At 43.0% G+C, this 25,789-nt stretch overlaps 1 protein-coding gene across 31 annotated transcripts in view; it reads left to right on the top strand.

The window, feature by feature from the left end:
- MAGI1 (membrane associated guanylate kinase, WW and PDZ domain containing 1) overlaps window positions 1-25,789 on the top strand; it is a 348,628-nt gene that overhangs the window by 242,357 nt on the left and 80,482 nt on the right. For all 31 annotated transcript variants that reach the window (XM_030228181.2, XM_030228164.2, XM_030228167.2 and 28 more), the window contains exon 3: window positions 18,384-18,503. In XM_030228181.2, coding sequence (XP_030084041.1) covers window positions 18,384-18,503 — 120 coding nt within the window. The remainder of the gene's footprint in view (window positions 1-18,383; window positions 18,504-25,789) is intronic.

Raw genomic sequence — 25,789 nt, forward strand, 5'->3', positions numbered from 1 at the left:
TAACCATCTATTGGTACAGTTGTGTAAAAACCTTTAATATATATTTAATCCTTTATGAAAATGGTACTTGACATGTGAGAGGTCAGCTTTTTGCAGTTGTTTTTCTTTAAGTTTTTCGTGGTTTTGGAACCCTTTTTGAACCCTTTTTCTCACTGCAGTCTGTTCTCCCTCCTGTTACCCCTGCCCTGTTTGCAACATCATGAACTAAAGGCAGGAGGTTAGCATTAACCAAGGGCTTCTGCAGAGTGAACCAGCCTGATTTCTTTAAAACATTCCATATGATCTTTTTCAAAGAGGAGAAGAGGGTGAGAGTTCATCCCTGTTTAAGAACTCGGATAGAAGTTCTGCCTCATGCTCTGCTGCTTATCATATTCATGCCAGCAGAGACCAGTGATGATTGCAGTGCTCTCTCTGAGTTCTGACACACTTCTAATTATAGCATACACTGCTGTAAACTCCAGAGGTGATAATGAAGCCCAGACCCATGTGTCAGCAGAGCTTTGAAAGGGTAATGCATTCCTGTTCTGCTCTACTGGTCCTTATTTGTATGTTTGCAGGCACCTAGACTCCAGCAATGATGTCTTGCTTGTTTTTACTGAGCCAAGGGGTGAAACATGCAGAGCAGTGGATGTGTGTAATTTTATCAAGGTAATTGAGTATTAACTATTTGCATGTCCTTTGAGAGATGCACAAGGAGAGGGGCAAGGGCAGGAAGATTTTCATACAAGACTTTGTATAAACTTGTTGCCTAGAAAGTGTTGACAGGTCTTTAGCACTTGGCTGTCTGATGACAAACTCTTTCCACTCCTGAGCATGGGGTGTAGGAAATGATTGACCCCTACAAACCAGGCTCACTTCTACAGCACAAAGCAGCACTGACAAAATCAGGGTGTGCACAGAGAAAGGGAGGGACTGCACTGAAGAGGAGTTAGAAACTTGCCCTAGGAAACTCTTGGTGAGTGATGAAAACTTTTTTTTCTATTTTTGTGATGAGCACAACTCTTCTGCTCTCTTGTTCTTTCCTAACTGAGGTGTGAACCCATCATGAAAACCTTTACATACTCTGCTCTTTAATCTTAGAATGTGAACCAAGCTAGCTCTCAGAGAGGGAGGTAACCAGCTTTGCCCTTCCTTCAGGTTCTCCAAGCAGAAAAAAAAATAACCTTCCAGGCTTCAACCACTAGGAACACCTTCATGTCTGGATGACCTGACAAATGTGTCCTGCTTCTCACCTGCAGATGAATCAGTGCAGTCTGTGTGACAAATTTGGCCTTCCATTTCCTTTGGTGGTGACAAGAAGTTTATCTTGAGGTACATCATCAGGGTGCAGCAACTGGTGTCTTCTGTAGCCCTCACTTCTTAGTGGAAAAAGGAGATAGAAGTGACCTTATGGTTCAGTATGGGAGGGGTCTCCATCTGACCTTCTCATTTGTCTTTGGTGAGAAAGTTGGGACCTTGTCCCAAGGTCCCAGCTACTCATTTGAAAGATAGAGTCACTTGACTCTTGTGGATGTGCTTCCTGTGGGCCAAGGGTACCAGAAACACCTGTAATGATGCAATTTCACTCTCCAGGAGAGACAGAGGTTGTCCTCTGTCTTTGCTGTGGGGTAAAAGCAGCTGAAGAAGAGAGAAATCTAACTTAGCAGAGGTTTAACAGCTCCAAAAATTTTGATATGTGTTGGGGGCAAATCTGACATAAATGAAATTATACAAAACCCGGGCATTTTTTCCTTCTAATCTCACCTATTTTTGTCCAAGAGAGGGACTGAAACTCTGTGAGAGAGGGGGAAATTGCATGAATGGGAGGGAGGAAGGGAGGAAGGGAGGAAGGGAGGAAGGAAGGGAGGAAGGAAGGAAGGAAGGAAGGAAGGAAGGAAGGAAGGAAGGAAGGAAGGAAGGAAGGAAGGAAGGAAGGAAATCACATCACCATGGTCTCATGATGTGCTAAGCCAAGGAACTGCATTCCTGTACAAAGCTGAGAGTTGCAGAACATGGGCCTTTTGGTTTGTCCATCTCTTTCTAAATACATTCTTTCAGTTGGGTGCTGCCAGCTTTCATTTGCCTGGACCACGAGCATCATCTGCAGCTGTCTGCAGGGTTATACAGAATATAATTTAAAATCAGCTGGTATTGTTTAAGTCCAAGTGCAGCCTGCTGAGGGCTGCCAGGCTGTGCTGCCCCGAGGGCTGTGCCATGCAGCTGCTTGTTCACTCTCCTCTACCTCTAGTAGGACTGGGAGGAAAAGAGGAAAAAGTAAAACTCATGGCTTAAGATAAGAAAAAATTAATAATTGAAATAATTTATATTAATAACACTAATCTTAATGAAAATGAGAGCAAAAGAACAAGGAATAAAATCCTCCACCCAAGACGGACAAACTATGCCCAATACAACCTGCTGACCAAGGCTCAGCCCCCTAAACAGCGATCAGCTCCTCTTGACCAACTCCCCCAGTTTCTATGCTCGGCAGGGTGTTCCATGCTCTGGAGCATCCCTTTGGCCAGCAGCCGGAGGCTCGGGGAGGGCAGCGTGGCGGCGAGCGGGAGGTGGGAGCCGGCACCGCGCTTATCTGGGTGGGAGGGAACGCAGCACCTCGCAAACTTTTAAACCTTTAATCTGCAAGGCGAGGTTATGTAAGCCTGCCTGTGGAGGTGTGAGGCTGACCGGGCTGCGGCTGCCCCAGGCTGGAGGTGAGCGGGACCGGCGGGGCTCGGGGGTCGGACACGGAGCGGGGAAGGCGGCGGCAGCCGGGAGCTGCAGGGTAAAACCCGAATTACAGGGAGGGAACCGACTGTTCCTGTGAATAAAGGGCTCTGCGGAACGAGCCCCCCCTGGGAATGCTGGGGTGGAACGGGAAGGAAAGCTGGTCTGACCGGGGAGTGGAGTCCCCGTCGGTCACCAGAGCTGCTGCCATGAAGGGTTTGTCCTTATAGATCATCTGTAATTATCTATAATGAACATATTGATTATAGAGTTAAATGTGACAATATATAACAGTTCTGTATAGAACGATTGTATAATGATATCTATAGAGATAAAAATTTATATATTCAAATTATTAAATACAATCCTGGAGTGTGCAGCTCAGCGGAGCCTGGCTGGGTGGAACAGTGCTGCCCCAGCAGTCAGTCCCCCCCTGCACCTTCCTCCATCCCTTCTCCATCCCTCCTCCATCATCATTCCTCTCCCAGCCCTGCTGGGCTTCCAGGATCTTGGGGGAAGAGTTTAGGTCTGGACAATGCTCTCAGGCACACAGTGGGATTATTGGGGTGTCCTGTGCAGGGCCAGGAGCTGGGCTCGATGATCCCTCCCAACTCAGGGTGTTCTGTGACTGACTGTGTGGCTCTCTGTGCTGCAAAGTGTTGATCACAGGTGTGTGAAGGTCCTTGGCTGGATTTGAAGCTGAGTGTTGCTCATAATCCAGACACATGATCTCTTGCCCTTGGTAAGATGCAGCACCTGCCCTAACAAATCCATAAATACTTGGCTGCTGAGCTCTGTCCTCGAGTGACTGCAGTGTAGATGTGCACTTTGTAAAAACTCATTTGAAAGAGGCCTGCTCTAAACAGATGAATGAGTTGCCTTCTTTGGAAAGAAAAATCCTCTTCTACCAGCACACCTTACAACTCTGACATAATTTACAAGAGATTGTACTCTTAAAAGTTCTGCTACATGATTACAATGTTGCCAGCACCTGTGATTTTCAAACTTTAGAGGAGACCTTGAAGGAGGTCGTTTAATCCCTTCCTCTATCTGAAGGCAGGAGCAGCTTTGCCTAAGCATCATCATCCATGGAAGACATGATAGGGAGTGTTATTTTTCTGCTCTTCATGGTTCCAAAGCCACTGACCATTTATAGCAGCTAGTGCAGAGTCAGTCCTCCTGCAAACTTGAATTTTTGATGTTGAACTCTCTCAAAATCTACCTGTAAGTGCTATAGTTTTTAACTAGGCATTTAAATATTACCCTGGGAATCTGAATCCTTTCCATGGGAATGGTGTAATGGAAAATAGGATGTCACTAAGTAAACAGATGCCATCAGCAGTCCACAAAGTTACTGGCCTGTGTAACACAGAGTATACAAAATAAACTACTCTCCTCTGCACTACTGTTAGGCCTGGGAGGAAGAAAAGCAAGCACTGAATGAGGATAAGCAGCTTTTTAAATCCAGCTCTTTAAATATTGTGACCATTGCTACCTGACCAGCAGTCATACTGCTCTAGATTAATTAATTATTAATTGTAAATTCACAAGTTGTGGTAACTTGTAGTCATGGTTTCCAATGAGATGAGGAGGGGAAGCTAAAGGTCATGAGACAGTACCAAAGGTAGCCTGTGGGTACTTTCAGCACCTGAGCTTTCTTTGTGTTTTCTCATGGCCACACCCTCCACACTCCCACTGATGCTAATGGTTTGCACACACCAGGTGGGGAATAAACCAGGAAATCACTCACTTGTCCATTATGGCCAGCAAGAGTCACAGCTGCCACTGTCTGCTGTGAAGATTCCTTCTGGATGCCCCTGATCTCTGTGCCATGGATGGGAAATACTTGCTTAGGTCTGTGGTAGCAAGAGCCTCTCATTGATCAAAGCATGTTTCTCAAAGTTTGACTTTTTAAAAGTGTATAAGTTCATCTCTGTGCATTTATCTTTCAGAAAAATTCCTAATCCAGGCTGTGGCAGATCAATGGTTGCATTAATTATGCACAAAGGGGTCAATTCTACCAGCCTCAATTCCCTTTGAATGCTGCTTTACCCTGGGAGGAATTGACTTGCATTATGCAGGTTGGACAAATTCACCTCCAGTCTGAACTTCTGTAAAAGTCTCCAGGGAAGGTCAAGTTTCTGTTATTTTCAATAATAAATGAGATTTCCCATTGAGTAAAATGATCCAGGAAATCAACTTCAGCTCTCAGAGTAACAGTTTTGTGGTCTCTGATGGAGGGCTGGGAAGAAATGATAAGAGTTAAAAGAGAGATGAATGAATCCCTCCAAGCTGCAGGTATTACAATTCTAACCTAGTAGAATTGGCTCCCAACACAAGTGTTAATAACTTTTTATTTGTTTTGAAGGTTGTCTCAGAGTTGTGATTTTCAAATACACTTGTTTACAGTCTTATCCTATCTCAAGTAAAATTTGTATTGGTGAAAGACAGCTACAACAATAAAGGAGAAGATGGTATTTGTGTGATAGACAATGATTTCTCACAGCTCACAGGAATGTCTTCCCTTCTGCATGTTTTTCTGCCAAATGGGTGTTTGGAAGCGTTAATGATTGCGTTTTCCCCTTCAACTCTGGAAGTAGCCTAATTTGGCTGAACAGTCAGAGGGGAAAAAAGAAATAATTAATGTGATTCATTCATCTAGAAAGTGTAAAGGAGAATTTAAATGGCAGTAGTGGTAGAAAAAAAGCTATAGTGAATGTTTCAAACTTCAGATTTTCTGTTGAAGTATGGAGTGATCTGAAAGGAGTGAGTGGCAGTTCATCAAAAGGATGTGTGTTTTCTTCTAACACTGTTTTATTGGCCCTTTCCAGTTATTAATCTCAGAATTGCTAAAATACATGGGATAATGGATGGTTGCTGTTCACAGCCCTAATTTACTTTACTGCACAGTCACTGTGGGAAAGTGCTTTAGCTACTTTGGCTCTTTTGTATTGCCTGGAGAAAGAATTTTGCCCATGTGTTTTGCTCCAGAAGTCATCTGTTGTTTTTCAATGTATGCACATAAACAGCTCTTGCCATTATGCTGGATATTGAGTCAGCAGTTCCCTGTGATGAAGCCATCACCAAGGCCTGTCACGTTTATCTGCACAGATCAGCATCACAGAGCAGTAATGCTCTTAACTCCCAAACATTGTCTGCCAGCCACAGAGCTGTGGGACACCAGTGACCTTCTGCTGCTTCCTTCCTAATCGCCTCTGGGCTTGGGCTGCCAGCTTGGCTGTTCTGTGCCTCCAGAACCCATCTGAAAAACGGGCACAGTTTCATCTTCCCACCTTGCTGGAGGTGTTTTGAAGGCAAATGTGCTGACAAATGCTACCTGTTCGGGTTTTTCAATGTGTGGTGGAAGAGTGGGGTGTTTGTTTTATTTCTATTTTAAATATTTAAAATGCCTCCAATGAAATTATGTCTCATTCATTGACTTTGCTCACCCTCATCCTGCAGTGGCAGAGGTAGCAAGGATTTCTCTCTTATTTTCTTTTGCCTTTCTGCAACTCATTCTTGACAGGATGAGAGAATATTTCTTTAAAAAATGGTGCTGGGAGATGGAATCACTGGGCTCTCTCCAGCCCTGTCAGCTCCACCAGTGCCATGGGCAGCAGGGACCACCTTAAATCAGCAGTGTCCTCACTCAGAACCAAATCACAATTTTTTTTTAATTTTTCTTTTTTTTTCCATGCAAAACATTTATTGCCCCAAGGCTGTTACCCTGCAAAAGCTTGAGCCTGTGTTTAACACCAATCATGGAAATTGGTCTTGATGCAGTTGGGATACTTGTGTGCTTTGAACTGAGCAGGTGATTTGCAGCAAGTCCCATTATCAGTTCTGCACCAGCATCTGTCTGGCAGAGTGGTTTCACCTGCATCACTCCTCTGAAGGACTCAACACAGCTGTCAAAGGATAAATGCTTCACCCTTTGAAAATAAGCACTGGAGTTTAGATTTAAACTTTATTTTTTTTTAATAAGGTCTTATCTGTCATATGATACTCTTGTGCTGAAGAAAAGAGCAGTCTATCTCTGGTAATCACTCGACTGTCCTCTAAGTCAAATAACATCCAGACACTTCTGAGAGAATATAATCTCAGGGTTTTTCTAAAGCCTGGATCTGATTGTGTGCTTCCAGGCATTCACTTTCCAGGCATGCAGTGATCTAGCAGCATGAGAAATCAGATTTCTGGGGAAGCTGTCTTCTCAACACCTCAGATCACAACACCCTCCACCAACCATGTCTAAGCTGAGGAGGTAATTGGGGTGTTGAGGATTTCTTCCTTATCCTCCCTGTGATGCCAACACAACTGAGCTAAAACCTGGTGCTGTTTTTCTTTGCAGGGAATTGGAGGCAAGACAAAGAACAGCTCATTTGTTTGGGCTGCCAGACAGTTGCATGAGGATAATTATTGTGTGCTGTTTATTTATGTTGGACTCAAACCAGTGGTGGTGGGGACCTGGAGATGCTCTGGAATTACTCACAACAGTGAAAGTTGGAGCTGCTGGTGTTGCAGCTCCCTGGGGCATCTGGTGGTGTCTGGTGCCCAGTCAGCACCAGCAGGGCATTGATAAACCAGCAAATGAATTAAAAATGGCATTTAAAATTGGGGCACTTGCAGAAAATTATTTGCAAGAATCTAATAAAGTGATGGAGTGTGTAATGTGATGGAGGGATTGTTTTGTGTGGATGCAGAGCTGTAAACGACTGTGCAGGGACATTTCCCAGAGAGAAGGTAGAGCTAGAGGTAATCAGAGGAAATGAAGCAAAGATCATTTGAGCCAAGCACTGGAGTATTTTATAGGGGTGTTGCTTGGCTTCAGAAAGGCAGAGCAAAGCACCCTGTGAGAGTGTATCCTATGAAACTCCTAGGTGATGACAGCATTTGTAGGAGAGGTTTTTATTGTTTGTGTACAACTGGAAAAGCAATAAAATCAATGGAGAAGCTTGTATACATTATCAATAACATGACAGTTAATTTTGGACTGCACAGATGCAGAGTTATGCACTACCTAACCAGCAGGCTTTTACTGTACCAGGAAATGTTTTAATTGAAAGTGAGTAGAATGTATTGTAACTTGAATTTTCTTTAGTATTCTATTGCACTTAGAAAACAACAAGTTCTTTCTGTGTTACAGCTGGTGGATTTGGAATTTTGAGCAGAGGAACTGTAAATAACAAAACATTGTAATAGTTTTTTATTTCAGTGAGGCAAGAAAAGATTTTAAATGTATGTATTTGATTTCTTTTACATTTTAACATTCCAGTTATCAATAGGGATGAACCTGAAACTCAGACACCAATCAGCTTGTCAATGTTTGGCATTTTTTCAGCATCCTGAGCTGTTATCTAATCAGCATTGCAGAAGGTGAACCAGGAGAATGTTTTCAACCAGCTGAAGTGATAGCAATCATGAAGGACTAAAGCATGCCTTGCATACACAGCTACTGGGAAAAAAATGCAGGAATTGGTAGCAGTTAAGAACAGGTAAAATTAAGGGACAGGATCTGTAGGGGATAGTGCCTAAATGTGCATATTGCTGGGTAGATTTGCTGTCTGTTCCAGTCCTTCCCCTGAGTTTTACAGTAAGTGCATCCATATGGTTACAGGAGTGCACATCTCTGCATCCTCCTTGCTATAGCACAGGCATTTGCAATTTTTGGTCAGTACTGAATATGAAGCTGGAAAATTGCTTAAGCAAAGGCCAGGGAAGATGTATGAGGGAAAAAGAACCATCTGAACCAAGGGTTGGTGAGTGGGCAGAGCCAAAACTTGAGGAGCCACAGGAGACTCTGGCTTTCCTAGAGTGTGATGAGGCTCTCACAGTTTAAAGTCCATTAGTTTTATAGCATTTCATGGCTCTGGGCTAGGGGAGAAGGTGTTCCATGGAGACAGTGTTTTCAGTGTATGTTTTTCAGGGGAAAAGACTGCTTTTAATAACTATATTGATGTCCTGTGGAAGTGTGGTTGAATGGGGGTGGTGGTAGTGGTGTGTGTTTGTTTGTTTTGTTGGGGTTTTTTGTTGTTTGTTTGTTTTTTATGGGGAAGAAAACCTCTCTGACTCTTTCTTTTCAGTAGACTGGAAGTGGTGGCTGAAACAAATTGGAGGCAAAAAATCAGTATGTTTTCTATGACTCCTTCTTTCTGTGGTGGAATTTTACAGAGATTAGACTAATGAACTGATCTTCCTGCTGTTAAGTGAGGTGTTTTATTTACTTTTAACTACAAATTAGAGGTCTGCTGCAAGGGCAATTAAAGTCAAAAGAAGGAGTTTTATATCACACCCAAACAGGGATGACCACATTGGTTTGTATCTCAGCCATACAAACAGCAAAAGGAGGTAAAAAATCTCTATTGAGGCAGCTGAGCTGTTGGATATCAAATAATCTGAAATTTAGTACTCTGGCTTTCAAGTGCAGAATATCTCTTCACGGATATATGTGCACATAGGTATGCAGATGTGAAAAGAAAGCATTGTTTTTGAAGAAAAGCTGAATTGAAGTACTGCAGGTGTTCAGTCTGTGTTGGAAATGCCATTTATTATGAGCTTAATGATGGTATTTGATCCTAGGGGCATGTCTGAAGCCTTGAAGTAGAATAGAAAACAGGATGTTTTGTTTTGTGGAATTTAAAAGGTTTTGGTATCCAGTTTTTAAAGAAAAGAGTTGCAATTTTTATTCCAATAGTGGTGTCAGCTTGTGTAGTGGTGCTGTTGAGAAATTCACCTGGTCCAGGCTGCTGGGCTCAAAAGATTGAGATGGAGATGGAAATGCAGGTTGAGCTCTGGGTGGGAGGCCATGAGCTGCCAACCTTTGGGGTAACAAAGGACATGAAGGTGGGGGATGCCAGCCAGGTGAATGGACACTGCAGGAGCCTTCCAGTCCCAGAAATTTAAGTCTCTGGCCTTGGGAGTGTGACTGTCAGGGTATTCTTCTTTTGGTTGAAATAATCACATATACTGCCCAAACAAGTTTTCATTACTTTTTTGGTAAAACTGGTTGTTGTGTTCTTGTTCACTGCATTTCTGCTTCAAAACTCCACTGCAAGTCTTCCCCCAAATGGGAAAATTCCTCCACTGCTTCATGGCAGGCAAAAAGGATTGGAAAGGTGTAATGTTTATAAAACCCTTAAGTTTTCTCTGGAAAACTGAGCTTGGCTGATTGGACTTCCCTGGTTTTGTGTCTGTCTTTGCTCTGTGACTTGGCAATTCACCTTGTCAGAGTTTACAGTGTTCCCAGTCCATTTCAAATGTCTTGTCCCTCATCTTTTCCAAAGTCCTTTTCTGCCAGCCTTTGGTCTGGAACATCAGGCAAAAGGTTTGAGAGCCATTTACTTATTCCCTAATATTATTTTTGTATTTAATATTCTTTAAATATTATATATAAAATTTAATACTTTTAATATAAATAAATATTTAAAATCTTTGTTTCTCTTATTTAGGCATAAGTATTTCTATTAATAGGTAGGATTTATAATCTTACCTATTCTATGGTTCTACTCCTATATAACCTATTCAAAACTTGTACCAAGCCATGTGAAGATCTGCTAGCTAATGAAATGCAGTTTTTAATACTACACTGTTTTAATCCAGCCCCTCAGCCAAACATCACAGGGAGTCAATGGCTATTTTCTTTCTCAGCAGCTGGATGCTGATACTGGCCCAGTTCACAGTTGGTTTAAAAATGAGTTATGAAGCTCAGACTGGGCTGCACCTTCTCTTTGGCAGTTTGGAGGAATCAGGCAGATAAAAAGCATGATAGGTTATAACTCCTGATAAACCACTTCTTAAAATGTGAAAGTATAAATGAGACAATGAAATATTTGTTTTTAAGTGCTGAATGTGTGGGAGCAGCCCTCCATCCAGGTCTGCTGTGAGTTAAGGGTACTTTAAACACTTCCCCACACACACCTTTGTCCTGTGGTATTTAATACAGATGTGCACATTGGGATGGAATCATCCTCTGAGTCCACTTTGTGCTTTTCCACTGCTCTGCCTCAGTGGTGAGGCTGCAGGTGGCTGATGTGGAAGCACCTCAGGGGTCAGGCTGGGCTTGGGTGGAAATAACCCAGAGTGAATGATCTTCAGGATTAAAAATAACCAGCTACTCAGGATGCTCTGTAATTAGCCAGTGAATGTATTTAATTTACCACCCTCAGCCAGCCTTTCCCAAGACAGACATTTCTGCTGAAAGTAACTATGATAATTTTTGCAAAGATGAAAGGTGGACCTTTTGAAATAAAGGTGCGTGCCATGGCTGCAGAATTATCTAAGCTTCTAAAAATGTGTATATGAGAGAAACAGAATATAACTGCAAGTATATCATCACCTTGTTAATTTCCTGTCAGCTAATTTCACTTTCTGTAAGTTGCATCCACACTTAGACAAATGGCAATTTTCATTCATTTCTGTGCCAGTATTTAGAAGCAGAACATTACAGTGCAATCTCATTACTACAGCTTTATTGATTTATAAAATTACACTTTATTACACTAATCCATGTATTAGAATGAATAGAACTGTGCATAGTTACAGCTAAGGTGTTCTTGCCAAGGAGGTACATAGTTTGCTTTTTCATCAGCAGTTCACAATTTAAATTAGTGGATGTCATGCTGTTGGACTCTAGGAACACAGGATTAATGGCAAACTCATTAGTTCATGAAGTTTAATCTTCTTGGTGGGTGTCCCACCTCGTGGGAAATAAGAGGGATTTGGCTGCAGGTGTCTGGTGAGGTAACAGCAATCACTCAAAGAAGGGGATCTAGAGCTGCTGCTATTGTGAACCCGAGAATATTTATTATTTATGCTTTATTTGGTGCCAGAATACTCTTTTCTTTGCTTAGGAGAAAGCAAATGAATGCTCTGAAGGACACATGAAGAGGCTGTGACTGCATTAGCAGGTGCCACGTGGCAGCAGAACCACTGGTGGTACTTGGGTCAGGGGGTGATGCTCTGTTGTAATATTTGGCATAGATTCTTAAACAGGTATTTTTACAGTGGCTTTCTTGGGGAGTGTGACAGGTTTTTTACCCTTGCTTCTCATCATCAGGTAATTATCAGTTTTAGTTTTTTTTCAAATTGCTGTTAGAGTGGGGAGTGAACCCCTGGTGCTGAATTGGCTGTGCCTGGCCCTGGCCTGGTGTTTCACAGCACACACGGATGAGCCTGCAAAGCCCCAACACTGTAGCAAGTTATTTTTGTGCCTTTTAATCTGTTAGGCCCTGATCCTGATCTGTAGGGTTTCCTAAATCCCATTGATTTCTCCAGAATTAGGTTCCTGGAGTCCTTTGAGAGCCTGGGTTTGGCTGGTCTTGTGCTATTAACCAGAACAAACCCACTTTCTCTACCTCGAAGCGCTCCGAGGATAAATGTGTTGAAGATTATCTGTGCTCTTGTTTGGTGGCAGGGAAGGCCACTGAAATACCAAAAATACATTTATAAAGGACAAAAATAGCCTGCTGCCTGGAGGGTTTCCACAATCTGAGCTGTGCTGTGTGGCTTGGCTGAATCACTTCTCCAGGGAGGCTCGGGGCAGTCCGCGCCTCTTTGAGGGGAAGGGCAGGGAGATGAACTGGACACAGCACCTCAGGGAGAGGGAGAGCAGCCTCTGTGTGTGCTGAGGGTCAGCCTGCCAGCACCTGTGGGCATGGCTGGTACAGCCTGCTGAGCAAGAGCTGCTGCTCTGCCATCCTTCTTTGGCCACTTGCTGGAAAGGCAGGTGGGAGAAGGAGCTTTTCTATAAATCCCTTCTGTCTCCCCCATGGAGGAAAAGTTGCTGTAGACTGCAGCCATGAAATGCATTTCTCTCTGAAACATGTCTGTAGAAAAGCACTTGTCTTGGTCAGCTCTTTTCTGGGTTTAATCAGTTGTTCCTGCTGACCACAGTGACAGCAATTTGCTTTTATTCCTGCAGTTGTGTGTGTGGCCAGGAAGAGTCAATCAGCATCTGTTCCTGTGTGTGCATCATTAATAGGGCTGGGAGTTCATTTCTAATGGCAGACACATTCCTCCTTGGCTTGAATTTCTACTCTTCCACCAAGACACCTTGAATGCTTGTCACGTTTTTGGGGTTTATAGGTGTCAAGTTGCTGGCTGGAGAAGGGATGGACTGAATTTAAAATCTCAGAATGGGCTGGCTGAGTTTCAAGTTTCAGGAGAAAATTGTGTTTATAAGCTGAGCATGTTTGGTTTGTAATAGATTTGGCTTGTCTGAAATGCCCATATTTTATGTAGTTACAGCTATGAATGACCCCTTACCACAGGCACATGTGGTTACAGTGTATAATGGATTGCCCAACAACATCCAAATACAATTCCTTTTACTTCTGTTGGGGAAAAAATAAGGTATTCTTGGTTTGAGTGACCCTAGAAGTCAGTAAGATAAGGCAGTTCTGTGTACAGTGTCTTCTTGCAGACAGGTTACACTTTATTTTTGTGAATGTGGATAAGGCTGTTTTTAGTCCTGTGCTGCTGATAAGTTCTGCCTTGAGCTTGGCTGCTGATCAGGTTCCCTCTTGTGGAGTCAGACCAGGCTGTCTCTGTCTTTTCCCTCCTCCATTTGCTATTAGCAGAGCTGTGAAGTTTGTTCTGCCTTCCTGTTATCTGGCACCATAGGTGACAGATGCAGGGAGCCAAAGCAGGCTCTCCAAATTACCCTGTGATGAGAGGGAAGAAGGTGCCCTCCAAACACAGTGGGAGGGAAAAGGGGCTGTTTTTCCTCGTGTGCTTCTTCTTTGGCAGCTGAAGGCTTTTTCTGTGTAGGTGATGAGAGCAGTCTCTTCTTGCTGAATGAATCAAAATAACAGTTTTTTAGAACAATGTGAAGAGCAGCACCCTGCCTTCCTCCCACCCCAGCCTTCCCAAACCTCCCACAGCAGCACTTGGCCTTGCAGCCTCCTGAGCCAGCAGCATCCCTGCACACTTCACATCAAAACCTTATTTACTGCAGTTCCACCCACTGCTGCTGACCACCAGTGGCTTGAGCCTGTATAAAATATGGTTGTAGCAGCTGTTATCATTGCTTTGAGTGTACAGCTCCCACATTATCTGTCATTTTAAGAGAAGCTGGTCAGTGGAGATGAGGAGCCAATGGCTTGTGGTTTGATCAGATGTATTTTGGTGGCTCACCAGATTGTCACTGCCAGCCAGTGGAACTGGAGAAGGAGTTTGCAGAAATTACTGCTTTGCAAATGGGACTTGTAGGTATTCTGAACTTGGAATGGTGATTTCCAAATGACTTGCTAGGGGCTGCTTTTGTTGCACAGTAACAGTATTACTGCCCAAGAACATTTTTTCTTTTTACATGGAAGCAATTGAAGTGACTGCAGCCCCATTAAGACTTATTTTTAGATTACAATAAGCAAGGCTCTGATTAATTTAGCAGCAGGGCATCAGTGAATATTAACAGCTTAACTTTTAGGCCTGGTAGATTGATAAAGAACTAAACAGCCCCTGAGTTGTATATTAAGTCTGGCCATGGTATAATTGAGGCTCGTGTTGGGTGAGTGTCAGCATGGTTGATAGGCAGCACAACAGCAGAAGCTATTTGTCTTTTAAATGGGCACTTAAATTATTCAGCAGAGTAGCTGATAGTCATCAGTACATCTGAGCCACAGCCCAGTTATTCTAGGCCTGTGAGCACAAGCTCTAATTAGTTCAGGTACAGCATGGAGCTCTCCTTGGGCAAACTCACCTGTGTCTAGAAGCAGTTTCTCAGGTGGGGTCTCCAGCCCATGATGAGCTCCCTCTCCTGTGGCCCAAGGATTAGGGATGCATGAATAAACTGGGATGCAGATAGCTTGGGGGTGATAACCAAACCAAACATTTCATCTGAGCCACTCATGTTAGACGTAGTTTTACTTCCCCAGCCCAGAAGAGAAAGTAAAAACTGCAATGCTAACTGCAGTGCTTTATATTTTGTTTTCTTAAGTCTTCTGTGGTTACAGGAAATTTGAGGAATTGCCCTGTGAATGTAATGCATCTAACTAGTTTTGTATGCTGTGGGATATGCTAGCCAAATCAGACTGAAAGCTTATGAGCCATTAAATGTGCAGAAGGAGTTGGTAGCCACTCAGTTTCCCCTCCAGTTCCTTCTTGTTGCAGCATTAGCAATTCTGAGGTAGTAACACGATGGACATAGCTCAAATTAATTAGCAAAATTGGTACCTAAAGGCAATAAGATTTCATGCCACTTAATATTTCATTGCAAACAAGACAGGCAACTAAACATATTTAAATATGATTGGCTCATCTTCTGGATTGGAGTATCTTATCTTTTGTTTGGGCTAAATACAGCTCTCATTGTGCTCAATTTATTCTGCCATTAGCAGTGGTCTGACCTGCTATTAGCTCTGATAAAAAGTAGTCATCCCCTTCACTGAAGACCATCCTGTGGTAAGGATGTTGAAATGCAATTTAAAGGGGGAAGGAGGGTAGACACACTTTGCTTTTGTACTTAATTAAGCCATGCTAGTGATGGGAGACAATTACAATGGGAGTTTATCAGCAGAGAGCTCCAGTGGTGGCTAGCAGGCTGGGATGCTGCTGGCCTGTGCACACACAAGCTGCCCAGCCTTGGAGCAGTTGTTCCAGGCTGTGAAAGGGCTCTGGCTGGAAGGTGCTGATTATTCCCAGTGTCCTGTGCCTGGGAAAAGTCATGGAGTTTGTGCCTCTTGGCTTTCTTCTCTTCCCCCCTTCCTTGCTGCCCGCCCTCTCCCCCCACCCTCCTTGCGAAGCAGCCCTTCTGGCTTTGTTGTAAGTGTGGTTTGTAATCATTGTACACATCCCAGATGGTTCATGAAAACTCTTTGAAATGCCATCTGCCAGGCGTGTGTCCAGCCGGCAGCCTGTCATTCTGCTGCAAGAAGAACGGAGGCGGGTTTTCCCTTCCCCCTGCCTCGCTGAATTGCAGTCGGTAACACTTGCTCAGATGTGGAGCAGGATAACAGCCGGAGCATCTGCAAGCAATCTCTGCTCCAGACAGCAACATGGAAACTTGCTGGGTTTTTTGCCTTCGCCCAGATAAGATATCCCAGCCAGTGCAGTTTTGATTTTCCCTGGGTTTGCTGCTGAGGACCAGCTGAGGTGACAAATGTAATCTCTGTGATGCAATGTTTTCCTTTTCTGCGGTGACTTTCCTAATGCTTTCTGCGTGTGTTGCAGGCAGTGGCGCTGATAGCAGGCACAGCTGCGTTTTTTTGACTTGAACATATTCAGGAAATTAAGAACACTGAGATGAAACAAATAGATCCATTAAAATGGCTCAGAGGAATTATGGCAGGGATATAATTGTCATGTCAAATAGGCAGCCAGCACTAGTAAACTGCTGACTGCAATTTCACCGCTATAAAAATTCAGAGGGAAGGAAAAAATGATTAATAAATATGCTCTGTGGGAAGATAGAGATAAAGAGAAGAAGAGGTTTTAAAAGATAAGGTGAAAGCAATCCTGAAGTTCCCTGATCTTTGTGTCTCATCAATGTGTTAGTAGTTATTGGGAAAACACAGTCCTGATCTTTGTCATTCGGCTCACATGGCTGGGGGTGACGTTTCACTGATTGATGAGCAGTGCTAGAGTGTTTAATTCTCACTTCCATTGTGCTCTGGGCATGGGACAGCTACAGCATACCACTGGTCACAGTTATTGGTGTAGCTTTTCATCCTTCTTGCTTCCCACTCCTGGCCAGGTTTAGGGGAACGTGGCAGGGGCCACCAGACACGATGCCCTGGGGAGGGTCCTCACAGCCTCAGTGACAATTCAGTGCTCAGGGAGGACATGTGGCACCTGGGCTGTGATCATCCTGGCTGCTGGGTGTGTGCTCCTGGTGTGCCAGGGAGGGACCTGAGAGGGCCTCTCTGCCTGCCTTGGGATGGAAGCACCAGCATGGGGCAGAGAGGGGCTCCAGCATTCCTCTGGACTAGATCTGTGAAAGAAAATTGCCTTCTGTTACAATCCACCCAGGAAAAACTGTTGTAGCCTTACCATAAGGATTCAGAAATACAAAAAAAAAAAAATACATGACTGTGTCCTTTTCAGATAGGAAAGAGTAATTCTGCTAGCAGGGTTCAGGTACCCTCACTATTTCCATCCCCTTCCTTACTTTTTCTCCTTCCTTCACCCATTCATACAGCTCCAAGAGGAGGAATGATGGAAAAAAGCACAGGAATTTATAGATCCTCTGAAGGCTGATGGTAAATAATAAAAAAGAGAGTTTCTATTTTGAAACAAGAAATGGGGGATGTTAGAGAAAGTGGATGTCAATCAAGGAAATTAATCTAGTGATAGTTTTTCAAGGGTGTCACTCTGTCAGGACTGACCTCTTGAGCAGTCTCTCAGATGAATAGGAGATAAGCAGACTTTCCGCTTTGCTGGCACTTGAGGAAAACATTTGCCAGATGCAGGCATGGTAAATTTATGCTCTTTCAACTTCTGAGAACTGGAATCTTCCCAACTAGTTTTCAGAAGCTCAGCTTCTTTATTCTTTCTTCTGTCCTTTTAAAAAGGGTTTAAGAAATTGTTGCACTGAGAAGACACTGCCCAGGGGCCAGAAGAGTCCCTCAGAAGTGAGAAATTATGCTTTGTTAAATGTTAGGTATGGCTTCCACATCTCTGAAGTTATTCCCAAGCCAGCAGACTGGTTTCAGCCACAGCATCCAGACACCTCCAACTCTGTAACTCTGGTCTTTCTTCCAAAATTCAGTTTCCTGTACCATCTGTAAATCTGTCATTTATATTTCATCTCAGATGTACAGAATCCAGTCACCTCCCAGCCTCTGGAATCATGGAAAATAAAGGCTTTTGAACAGAAATGGATCCTTATCAATGAAACTGTGCTCAGTGACCTAAAATGCAGCATCCCAAGTCATCTTAGGGAAAAAGTCATGAAATTACTCATCTTACACTGTGCTTCAGAGTGCTGCAAATTGGCCAGAAGGGACAAGAGTTTCAGAGCTGGCAGAGTGGCAGTGATCAGAGCCAGTTCTCCATGGGCACTACAGAAATTGTCGAGTGCTGGAGAGAGAGATTGAGTGTGACTTATTGCACAAAAGTATTCCTGAACTGGAACCAGCTTGAAGGTGAACTTGTGTGAGGAGAGTTGTCAGGTGGTCTCTTCAGTGAGCATGTGTGGATGGTGCATCTAAACCATCTCATGCTACTTTTTAATGCTGAATAAAAAATAATAGCATGAATAGAGATAAACCAGTAAGAAGAAACAAGGGAGAAATTATGTTTATGATGTGAGAGAACATTTGATGAGCTAGTGATACAGCAGTAATGGAACCTGGAAAATACTTGCCTTATCTGGTAATACAGATTGCAGTTTTAGTGAAGTATGAGAGACAATGCTAACAGCAGGAAAGTAATTGCTGGCATATTCCCAGTGCCAAACTTTTCCAGCTGTGTTTCTGGACACAGAGATGAGAGATTTCTTTGCCAGAGTATTTCTGAGAAGACAAGAAACATCCCTCAGTTGTTTTTGTTCTAATCGGTGCCACCAGTTCAGCCTGAAATCTACGTCGTGTTTTCACATGGGCTCCTAACTTCAAACTTCTTGTGGCCCTTGTAGCTCACAGAACTGTGTTTTACAGATACTCTGGTGTCTTTGTGAAAATTTGTTACTGTCCCTTTTAACTCTTGATAAGAAAACAACTCTGATAATGTTCTCATTTTCCTTTCAGGCACAACCCGCCCTCCAAGAGAAGGAGAAGTGCCTGGTGTGGACTATAACTTTCTGACTGTGGAGGAATTCCTAGAGTTGGAGAGAAGTGGGACCCTTCTGGAAGTTGGAACTTATGAAGGTATGGAGCAAGGGGCAGTGAGAGAGCACTTCAAATACCTGTGGTAGACACCACATTTGTATCACCCTTGCTCAAGTTAGGACCTTGTTTCCATCCCAGTGCTCTGCTTCCCTTTTCTCTGGGACCTGAGAGAAGGAATTCCAGTTTTGCTGTGCTTTTATCTTCTGCCTGAAAAGATCAACAGTAGGCTAGGAAAACCCAGTGTATAATCCTGTAACAGAATACTGGGGCAGTATGCATTTATCCTTTGTGCCCACTGGGGCTCATCTCTTTGTTCAGTTTTTCTTTCCTCCTGATCTTTTTCTTTCCCTCCATCTTCCCTAAATACACTTCCTTCATCACCCAGTTGTGTGTCACTATGCAGCTACATGATGCACTGTTTTTGGGGTTTTTTTTCCTTATTCTTGGATAATTGTTTCTAACTTGGGTCATTGTGTTGATCCTTTTTACAGCCCAACTTTGCAAACAACAGTACTGAGACAGCCAAGGGGCACTGAAGTGTCACCAGGGTGAGAGCAAAAAAAGCTCCAGAGAAATGCAAAGCAAATTGGCCATTTTTAGGTGTACAATAGGATTTGTGTAACTAAATCTGCAGCTCCTTTAAATTGAAAACTCCTTTTGGAGTGGGTTGTTTTTTTTTTTTTTCCTCAGGAGAACATTCAAATGTACCTCTGATAAGACAATAAAAAGAAATACTTTACAGGTTTGAAAGTCCTTCCAGTGTATTTCAGCTCAGTCATTTCATATTTCCACTTGAAAGAAGTTTAATGGTTCTTTCTGTAAATCTGAGAGATTGAAAAAGCCCTCTCCTTGCAGCGTTATTCTAATTATTCTTTATAATAAAAAATATGGAATACATTTAAAAATACAAACTGCACACAACTAGCCAAAAGTCTTTGAAAAGCAGTCATCAAACATGAGCAGAAGAAATTGTGACATGTGGTTTTGGTGTTCTGGGTCTGAAAAAAGAGTCCTGAAATACTGTTTATCTACTTCTTTAAAAACTCCTTTTTAAGGGCACCTTTAAACCTTATGCTCTCTCCCAGCTGCAGACCTGGTCTGCATGAAGATGCTAAATGTATAATTTGGTTTCACTCTTCCACTTCTCTGAGCTGATTAGCTCCATCAGCACCAATGCTAACGTTCCAGCAGCAGCTCTTCTCCAAAATGAGCTTTTTCCTCTCTGTGTTTCTAATTATAACACCAAATTAGTTTTCTTTGTCGTGGTGCTTGAAATAGATCAGCTGAAAGGCCTCGCCATTGCTGCCTGATCTGTTTGTTCTAGTGACCTTTCCACTTGGAAAGACAAAATGGGTAAGTGTCTGTAAGCTGGCTCCTGGGACATGCTGGGAATTAGTTCTCAGGAAATGCTGAATGCACCTGGGACAGTTGGAGCAGTCATTTCACTGCTTATGTGATTATATGCAGCAGCAGCTAAACTGTTTAGGTTTCACGGCTTGCTCTGTTCAGTTGCTGGAGATGAGGCTGATTTCTCATAAGTCTAATGTGTATTTCATTTCTGTGGGTGATAGAAGTGCCTGAACTTTAAAGGAATAATTTGTCAGGAGTGCTGAGAAGCTTCTTTCCCCATTGACATCAGTGATGCTGGTGCATTGTGGTTCTGGAGTGCTGGCCCATGGAAGGAAAAATCAATAAGAATAAAGCAAATAATGATGATGCATGTGTGCACATATGCATCAAGACACATTACTATTTGATTGTAATGTGAAATAAATAGAGTTCATTTTTCACTTATGGCTTAAAGAAATTATTTTGCTGCCTTCTGAGATTTCTTTAATGGCTTTGTTGTACTTTTTTTGGGAAATCTTATTTTACAGCTGTATTGATCAAGACAGGGTTGATCTTGATTAGATCTTGGAAGATGGGATGATTCAGACTTGATGCTGCAATCACAAGCAATTTTGTCTGTAAAAAAAAAACAGCCAAAAACCCAAACCACAAAGCAAGTTAGACTTTTAATGGCCAAATCTCTGTTATTGTCCAGCTTTACAGTCTTAGATATTTTAATTATCACTTGTTTTTTCTGCATTTTCCTGCCATAATTTTTTAATAAGTGTTCCACCATGATAAATTTGACTGTTATTTTTGATCAGTGGTGGCTTATTCTAAACAACAGAAATAAAACCCAACACAAAGAAGTAATCTTCTACCTGCTGTGCTGAGTAGAAATCAGAACAATTGAAGAGATGGGGTTGCTTGTGATTTAATGCTCTCAAGTGATTTAGAGATGAAGGAAGAGGAATGCTGTGAAATGGACAGTAGGGATGAGCAATGGGGGAAGTTTTTGTGTGCCAGCCACAAGCTCATGTGGCTCAAGCAGGCTGGTGGTTTGGGGTCACTGTGGTCCCAAGGACCCTTCTGGCCTTGTAAGCATCAGCACATGGTGGTGGAGAAGATGGACATAAAGTCAGCTGGACACTGTCCCTGAGAAAAATCTTACAGAAGAAGAGGTAACAGAAACATTTAATAACAGTTACTGAAGAGAATTCTGGGGAGAAAGATTAGAAAACAGGGAGGCATCAGAAGAGGGGTAGCACACAGGACTTTGATGCTGATACAGATAGTATTGATTTGGAAAGAATAAAGAACAAGCAGAAGAGAACAGTTGGAAACCATAAAAAAGTAGGAGAGTCTATCAGGTTTTCAAAGAACAGCCTGGGTTTTGAAAGTGCTCTAATTGCAAAAAGTGCAAGCTGAACAGGAGAAAAGAGGTGTTGCTGACCTGCAGGGCTTTGAAATGCCATTATTATTTCTTCTGGTGCACTCCAAATAGGTTCCTCTGGGCAGCTTTTGATTCACATCCCAGTGAAGGCAGAGCAGGCATGGCACTGCTGTTCTGGTCGCCTCTCATCTCCCTGCTGTGTTCTGCACCCAAAAGGCTTCAAAAAATGTAATCAGGTGGGAGGGGGCATTGAAAGCCTTAATTCCTGGGGTTTTCAGTTTGGGTTTTATCATCCTGATTTTTAACCATAAAGCCCAGAAACATTATCTTTACTTCCCTGATGAAAGCTCCATGTTGATCCCATGAATCCAGCAGCTGGAGCTGGAAGACCTGCCCAGAGCTGTGGTGCTGCCCCAGTATTGGTGATTTTGCCCCACGTGTGTGCTGCACACAACCCTTCCAAGCCACTTAGAAATTCCCATTGACAATACTCATTAGGGAGGAAAATTCTTTTTAGGCTGCACATCGTCTAGGCCTTCTGGTGGGTAGGAAATCACTGTAATTGTAGTCTCAGGCAGTTATTGACTGCTCCTTCAGGGCAGAAAATACTGATGGATGCATGGAAGTAATTGTGTAGGTTACTAATTATTTAGCAATTACTTCTGCATTTGAATTGCAGGCTCTCACAGGCACCCCAAGGGAGGGCTGTTTTGAGCACAGCCACTGCTTCCAGATTTTATTCCCATTTTTTCCACAGCTGCTGAGTGGCCCTGGGCAGATCAGGTATCTGCTCTATACTTCAGGTTACTGGCCTGAAGAATATTAAAACAACACTTATTTCTCTCCTCATTAATATTTCAGCAGATCCCCTGTGCCTGCAGCTATCTGCAGCTTGAAATAGGAGGGGAGAGGGGCAGCCACGGTGTTCTGGAGGGCTGTGCTGCATTCAGGCTTTCAGCCCTGCAGATGGGAGCTGTGCAGAGGCACACAGGGACATGGGCAGGCTGGCTGCTTTTTGGATGGGGATGGCTGTGTCACCAGGGTTTGGTGAGGCTCTGTGAATGAATGCCTGCCCAGCACTTAGTGATCCTCAAAAGAAAAAGTGCTGCACTTTATAACATGTGAAGGGTTATTACATTATAGAGTATTATTGTCAAGGCATCATCTTTCATTCTCAGGACAAGTGTTATGTGATTGCCAAGAGAAGTAATAAGTAATCTGCATTAGTCTCATGACTGAGATGTAATGGGGTGACTTGCTAGCACTTTCAAAGTGTATAAAACTATCTCCTGTAGACAGGGTCTCCGATTGTGGTACTTAATGATTGTAATAAATTACATTAATAGTGCAGTTTGAATTTCAGCCCAAGTAGAGAGGTGTATTCAGCAACATGCTTCAAATCAAGATGCCTTAGCCTAATTTATCTGATGTGCTGGCTCTCCTTGGGCTTCTCTGCAGCAGCCACTCCACCCCAGCTGCTTTAGCAAAGTGTAGGTTTTTTTTGCTGGTGCCTTCACAGCCTGTGGGTGTCACCAGCTCAGTCCCACCTGGAGATGAGAGCTGAGCCTGTGGCAGGCAGAATGTGAGGGGAAGATGGGAGAGGAAGGGTGGCACATGCTGGGGATGCCTGTGCAGGTGAACAACACATTCTGTTTAATCAGACCCACTGATTTTTGTCTCCAGACTAGAGATTGTCTCAATAAATCATAAGGTCTTCTTCAGCACCCTTAGAATGTGTCACACTGTATATCCACACACTAATATCTGTGCCCTGCAGAATGATTCCTCTTCTGGTTTTGGCTCTTAATACTTTGCTTGCTTTTTGTCTTGTTATTTTTTAAACCACTGGTAGAGAGAAAAAGGCAACACCTTGTTGTGTGTATGCACAATTATCAGTGCTAACTAAGCATGAGTGCTGCTGTACTGAAGTGTCATCTGATAACAATGCTTCATTCTGCAAACAGCTGAAGTGGTACCTGAGTAACTCTTGTTCTCTAAAAGCAAATATTCTAACATCTGATAGGGGTTTAGAGTGGCTTTGAATTTCCTGCAGCATTCCTGACTGGCTGCTCCCTCTCTCTGCACTTTCAATAACAAGTTTCTCAATGTGAGCTCTGTCAGAAATGGTTCATTACCAGTCATGTGTTTTAAAACACAAACCTCAGGGAAAAGGTTTCCAAAAACCTCTGGCAGAAAAGAGATATGGTGAAGTAGTTGCTTTTTTAAGTTAGAGTTCAGGTTATTTCAGGCATCATTTACTGTGTAACCATAGTTTGATGTCTGGAGGCTGTTCCTAGCAGTCCAGGCACATTTTGGCATTGTGTTTTTGGTACAGGATGTTCCTGGGGCTCCCCAGCAGTGGCTGCTTCTTGCAGAGGCAGCCTGGCCTCCCCAGACTGCAGCATTTCCCTGCCTGCAGGGCTCCCTGCCACTGCCTTCCAGGGAGGGGAGGTGCTAATGGGACACATCCTCTTGGTGGGACTAGACATATAAATATTTAACTATTTGCAGGAAGAGTTTCATGTTGCAATGCCTTGACAGGGTGTTTTCTTTATTCCTCCAGCCCTGTGCTAGGTAGGATGTTTCCAGCTGCTTCTCCTGCTTTCTGCATACACCATACACAAGTACATGTTTATTTATGTTCCCTATGATTTTTTAAAATCTATTTGAATGTGGATATAGCAGCTGATATAGCACAGCTGGTCTCATGGAACACCCTGAGCCTCCCCAGCCCCCTCCTGGTCCATGCTAGCATGTTTGTTTATTACTTTTAGTATCATTGCTTTGGTTTAGGATTTTTCCATGCCTTAAATGTGCTTGGATACACTTGTACATGAGTGCTAACAATAGCAAGTGGCAGCACCTAGTGATAACACAGCAAAAATCAGAATAATTAAGAGTGATTTGTTCTGTGAGTGACTTTCTCCTGTGCTGCCACTGCCTTTAGGACACTAATTGGAGTATATATGGTAAATTTCAGACCTGTTTGAAATGTGCAGTTTGTAACAGTTTGACTTATTTAACAAGAAACCCAAAATGATCTTCACTTAACGTTGTCATTAACAGCTACAAAAATTGACAGAGAATCTCCTGTTTCAAGCAAATGTAAATATTGTGGGTTAATTTCTCTGAGCTCTCCTTCATTGCCTGTTTTCCTTCCGATCCAGCTGCTGCATCTGCAGCCTCCTCCTGGTTGCCTGGATACTCTGAATTTCCTCAAGGCAATTGCTAATCAATGTGCAGTTGCAGCTAGGTGAATCCTGCAGACAGCAGCCAGATCTGTCATCTAGATGTGGAAATCTGTAGCAGAATGTGATCTGGGAGGAGAACAGACAAAACACCATGGCAGGAGCTCTGCTCCCAGGAACCAATTCATCCTGTGCTAATCAGACACAAGCACTCCTGCTGGATTACATGAGCAGAAGCTCTTCTGCTAAAATTAAGGGTCAATTGTTTTGGTTCTTGTACAGCACAGAGAAGAGGAGCTGAGTCTCAGAAAATAAAACAATTACATTAATAATTGCATTTCAAGTCTTTGTGTCAAGGCCTTGCTTAATTTTGCTGCTTATCTCCAAGTGTCTTTCCCAAAATACCCATTTTCACCAAGACAGAAAGCTATGAAGTGCTTTTTGAAACATGAGCTATTAATGGAGTCCTTGTTAGCACAGAGTGGTGGCTTTGAGGATGAGGTGCACTTCTCATGGACACAGGGCCTTCTGTGCTGCACTGGGGCTTTTGAGTTCCTTGGGATTTTTATAACTGCAAAATTAGACTTCACATGTAGGCATCAGGAAATTCAGAAAAAAGCAGTAAATTCTTCTTGGTCCTTTGCTGAGACACAGATGCACTCCAAGTCCCAGGCATAGACATCTTTCCACCAGAAAGGAGAAGAGCTGCTGCAGAGCAAACACCTACAGCTTAAAGTAACCCAGATATGTGCTTTGGGAGCACATTGTTCAGTTGCTGTAATTGCACCATTAGAATTAATGCTCAAACCCATGTTTGACCTTGCAGTTGGCTGCTCTGCCTTCTTCACCTCTCCATGTCAGCTCCCTGTCCCCACCCCAGCAGCCTCCATGGTCTTCTCTTCCCTCTCTGCTTTAGAGTCCATTCCACTTTTGAACCTGATTGATTTTGCCTCTCTTCTTCTGCATTTCAACCATTTCTTGTACATTCAACCCATTCCAGGAACAGCATCTTGGCTGGATGGAGTCCTTCCAAATGGAATCTAATTCAGTGGTGGGAATTCAAGGGTTTTATGGAATAGATTCACAGATATTTTAGTTAATTAGTTGGTGTGTTTTTGTGAATTGTATTTTAAATTCCAGGTTGCACAAATAATTTAAGGTGAACTTACTGCCCATCAGGGGAATACTTAATATGAATGCTTTGTTATTTGAAATATAAGACAAATTCTCCAAAAGCAATATTGTCAGTCAAGAGAACTTTCTTTTTAAGTTCTAGAAAATTTGCTTTAATTCAGGACAGGGTGGAAGCTGCTGCAGATTGCTTTCATTGATTGTGATCACTGCTTGAATTGGCAGAGCAAGAAGTGTTATGATGATGAGAACTTGTCTTATTGTTGTGATGAGCTGATACCAAA

The sequence above is a fragment of the Serinus canaria genome, chromosome 12 (genome assembly GCF_022539315.1).
Source record: "Serinus canaria isolate serCan28SL12 chromosome 12, serCan2020, whole genome shotgun sequence".
Lineage (NCBI taxonomy): Eukaryota > Metazoa > Chordata > Aves > Passeriformes > Fringillidae > Serinus > Serinus canaria.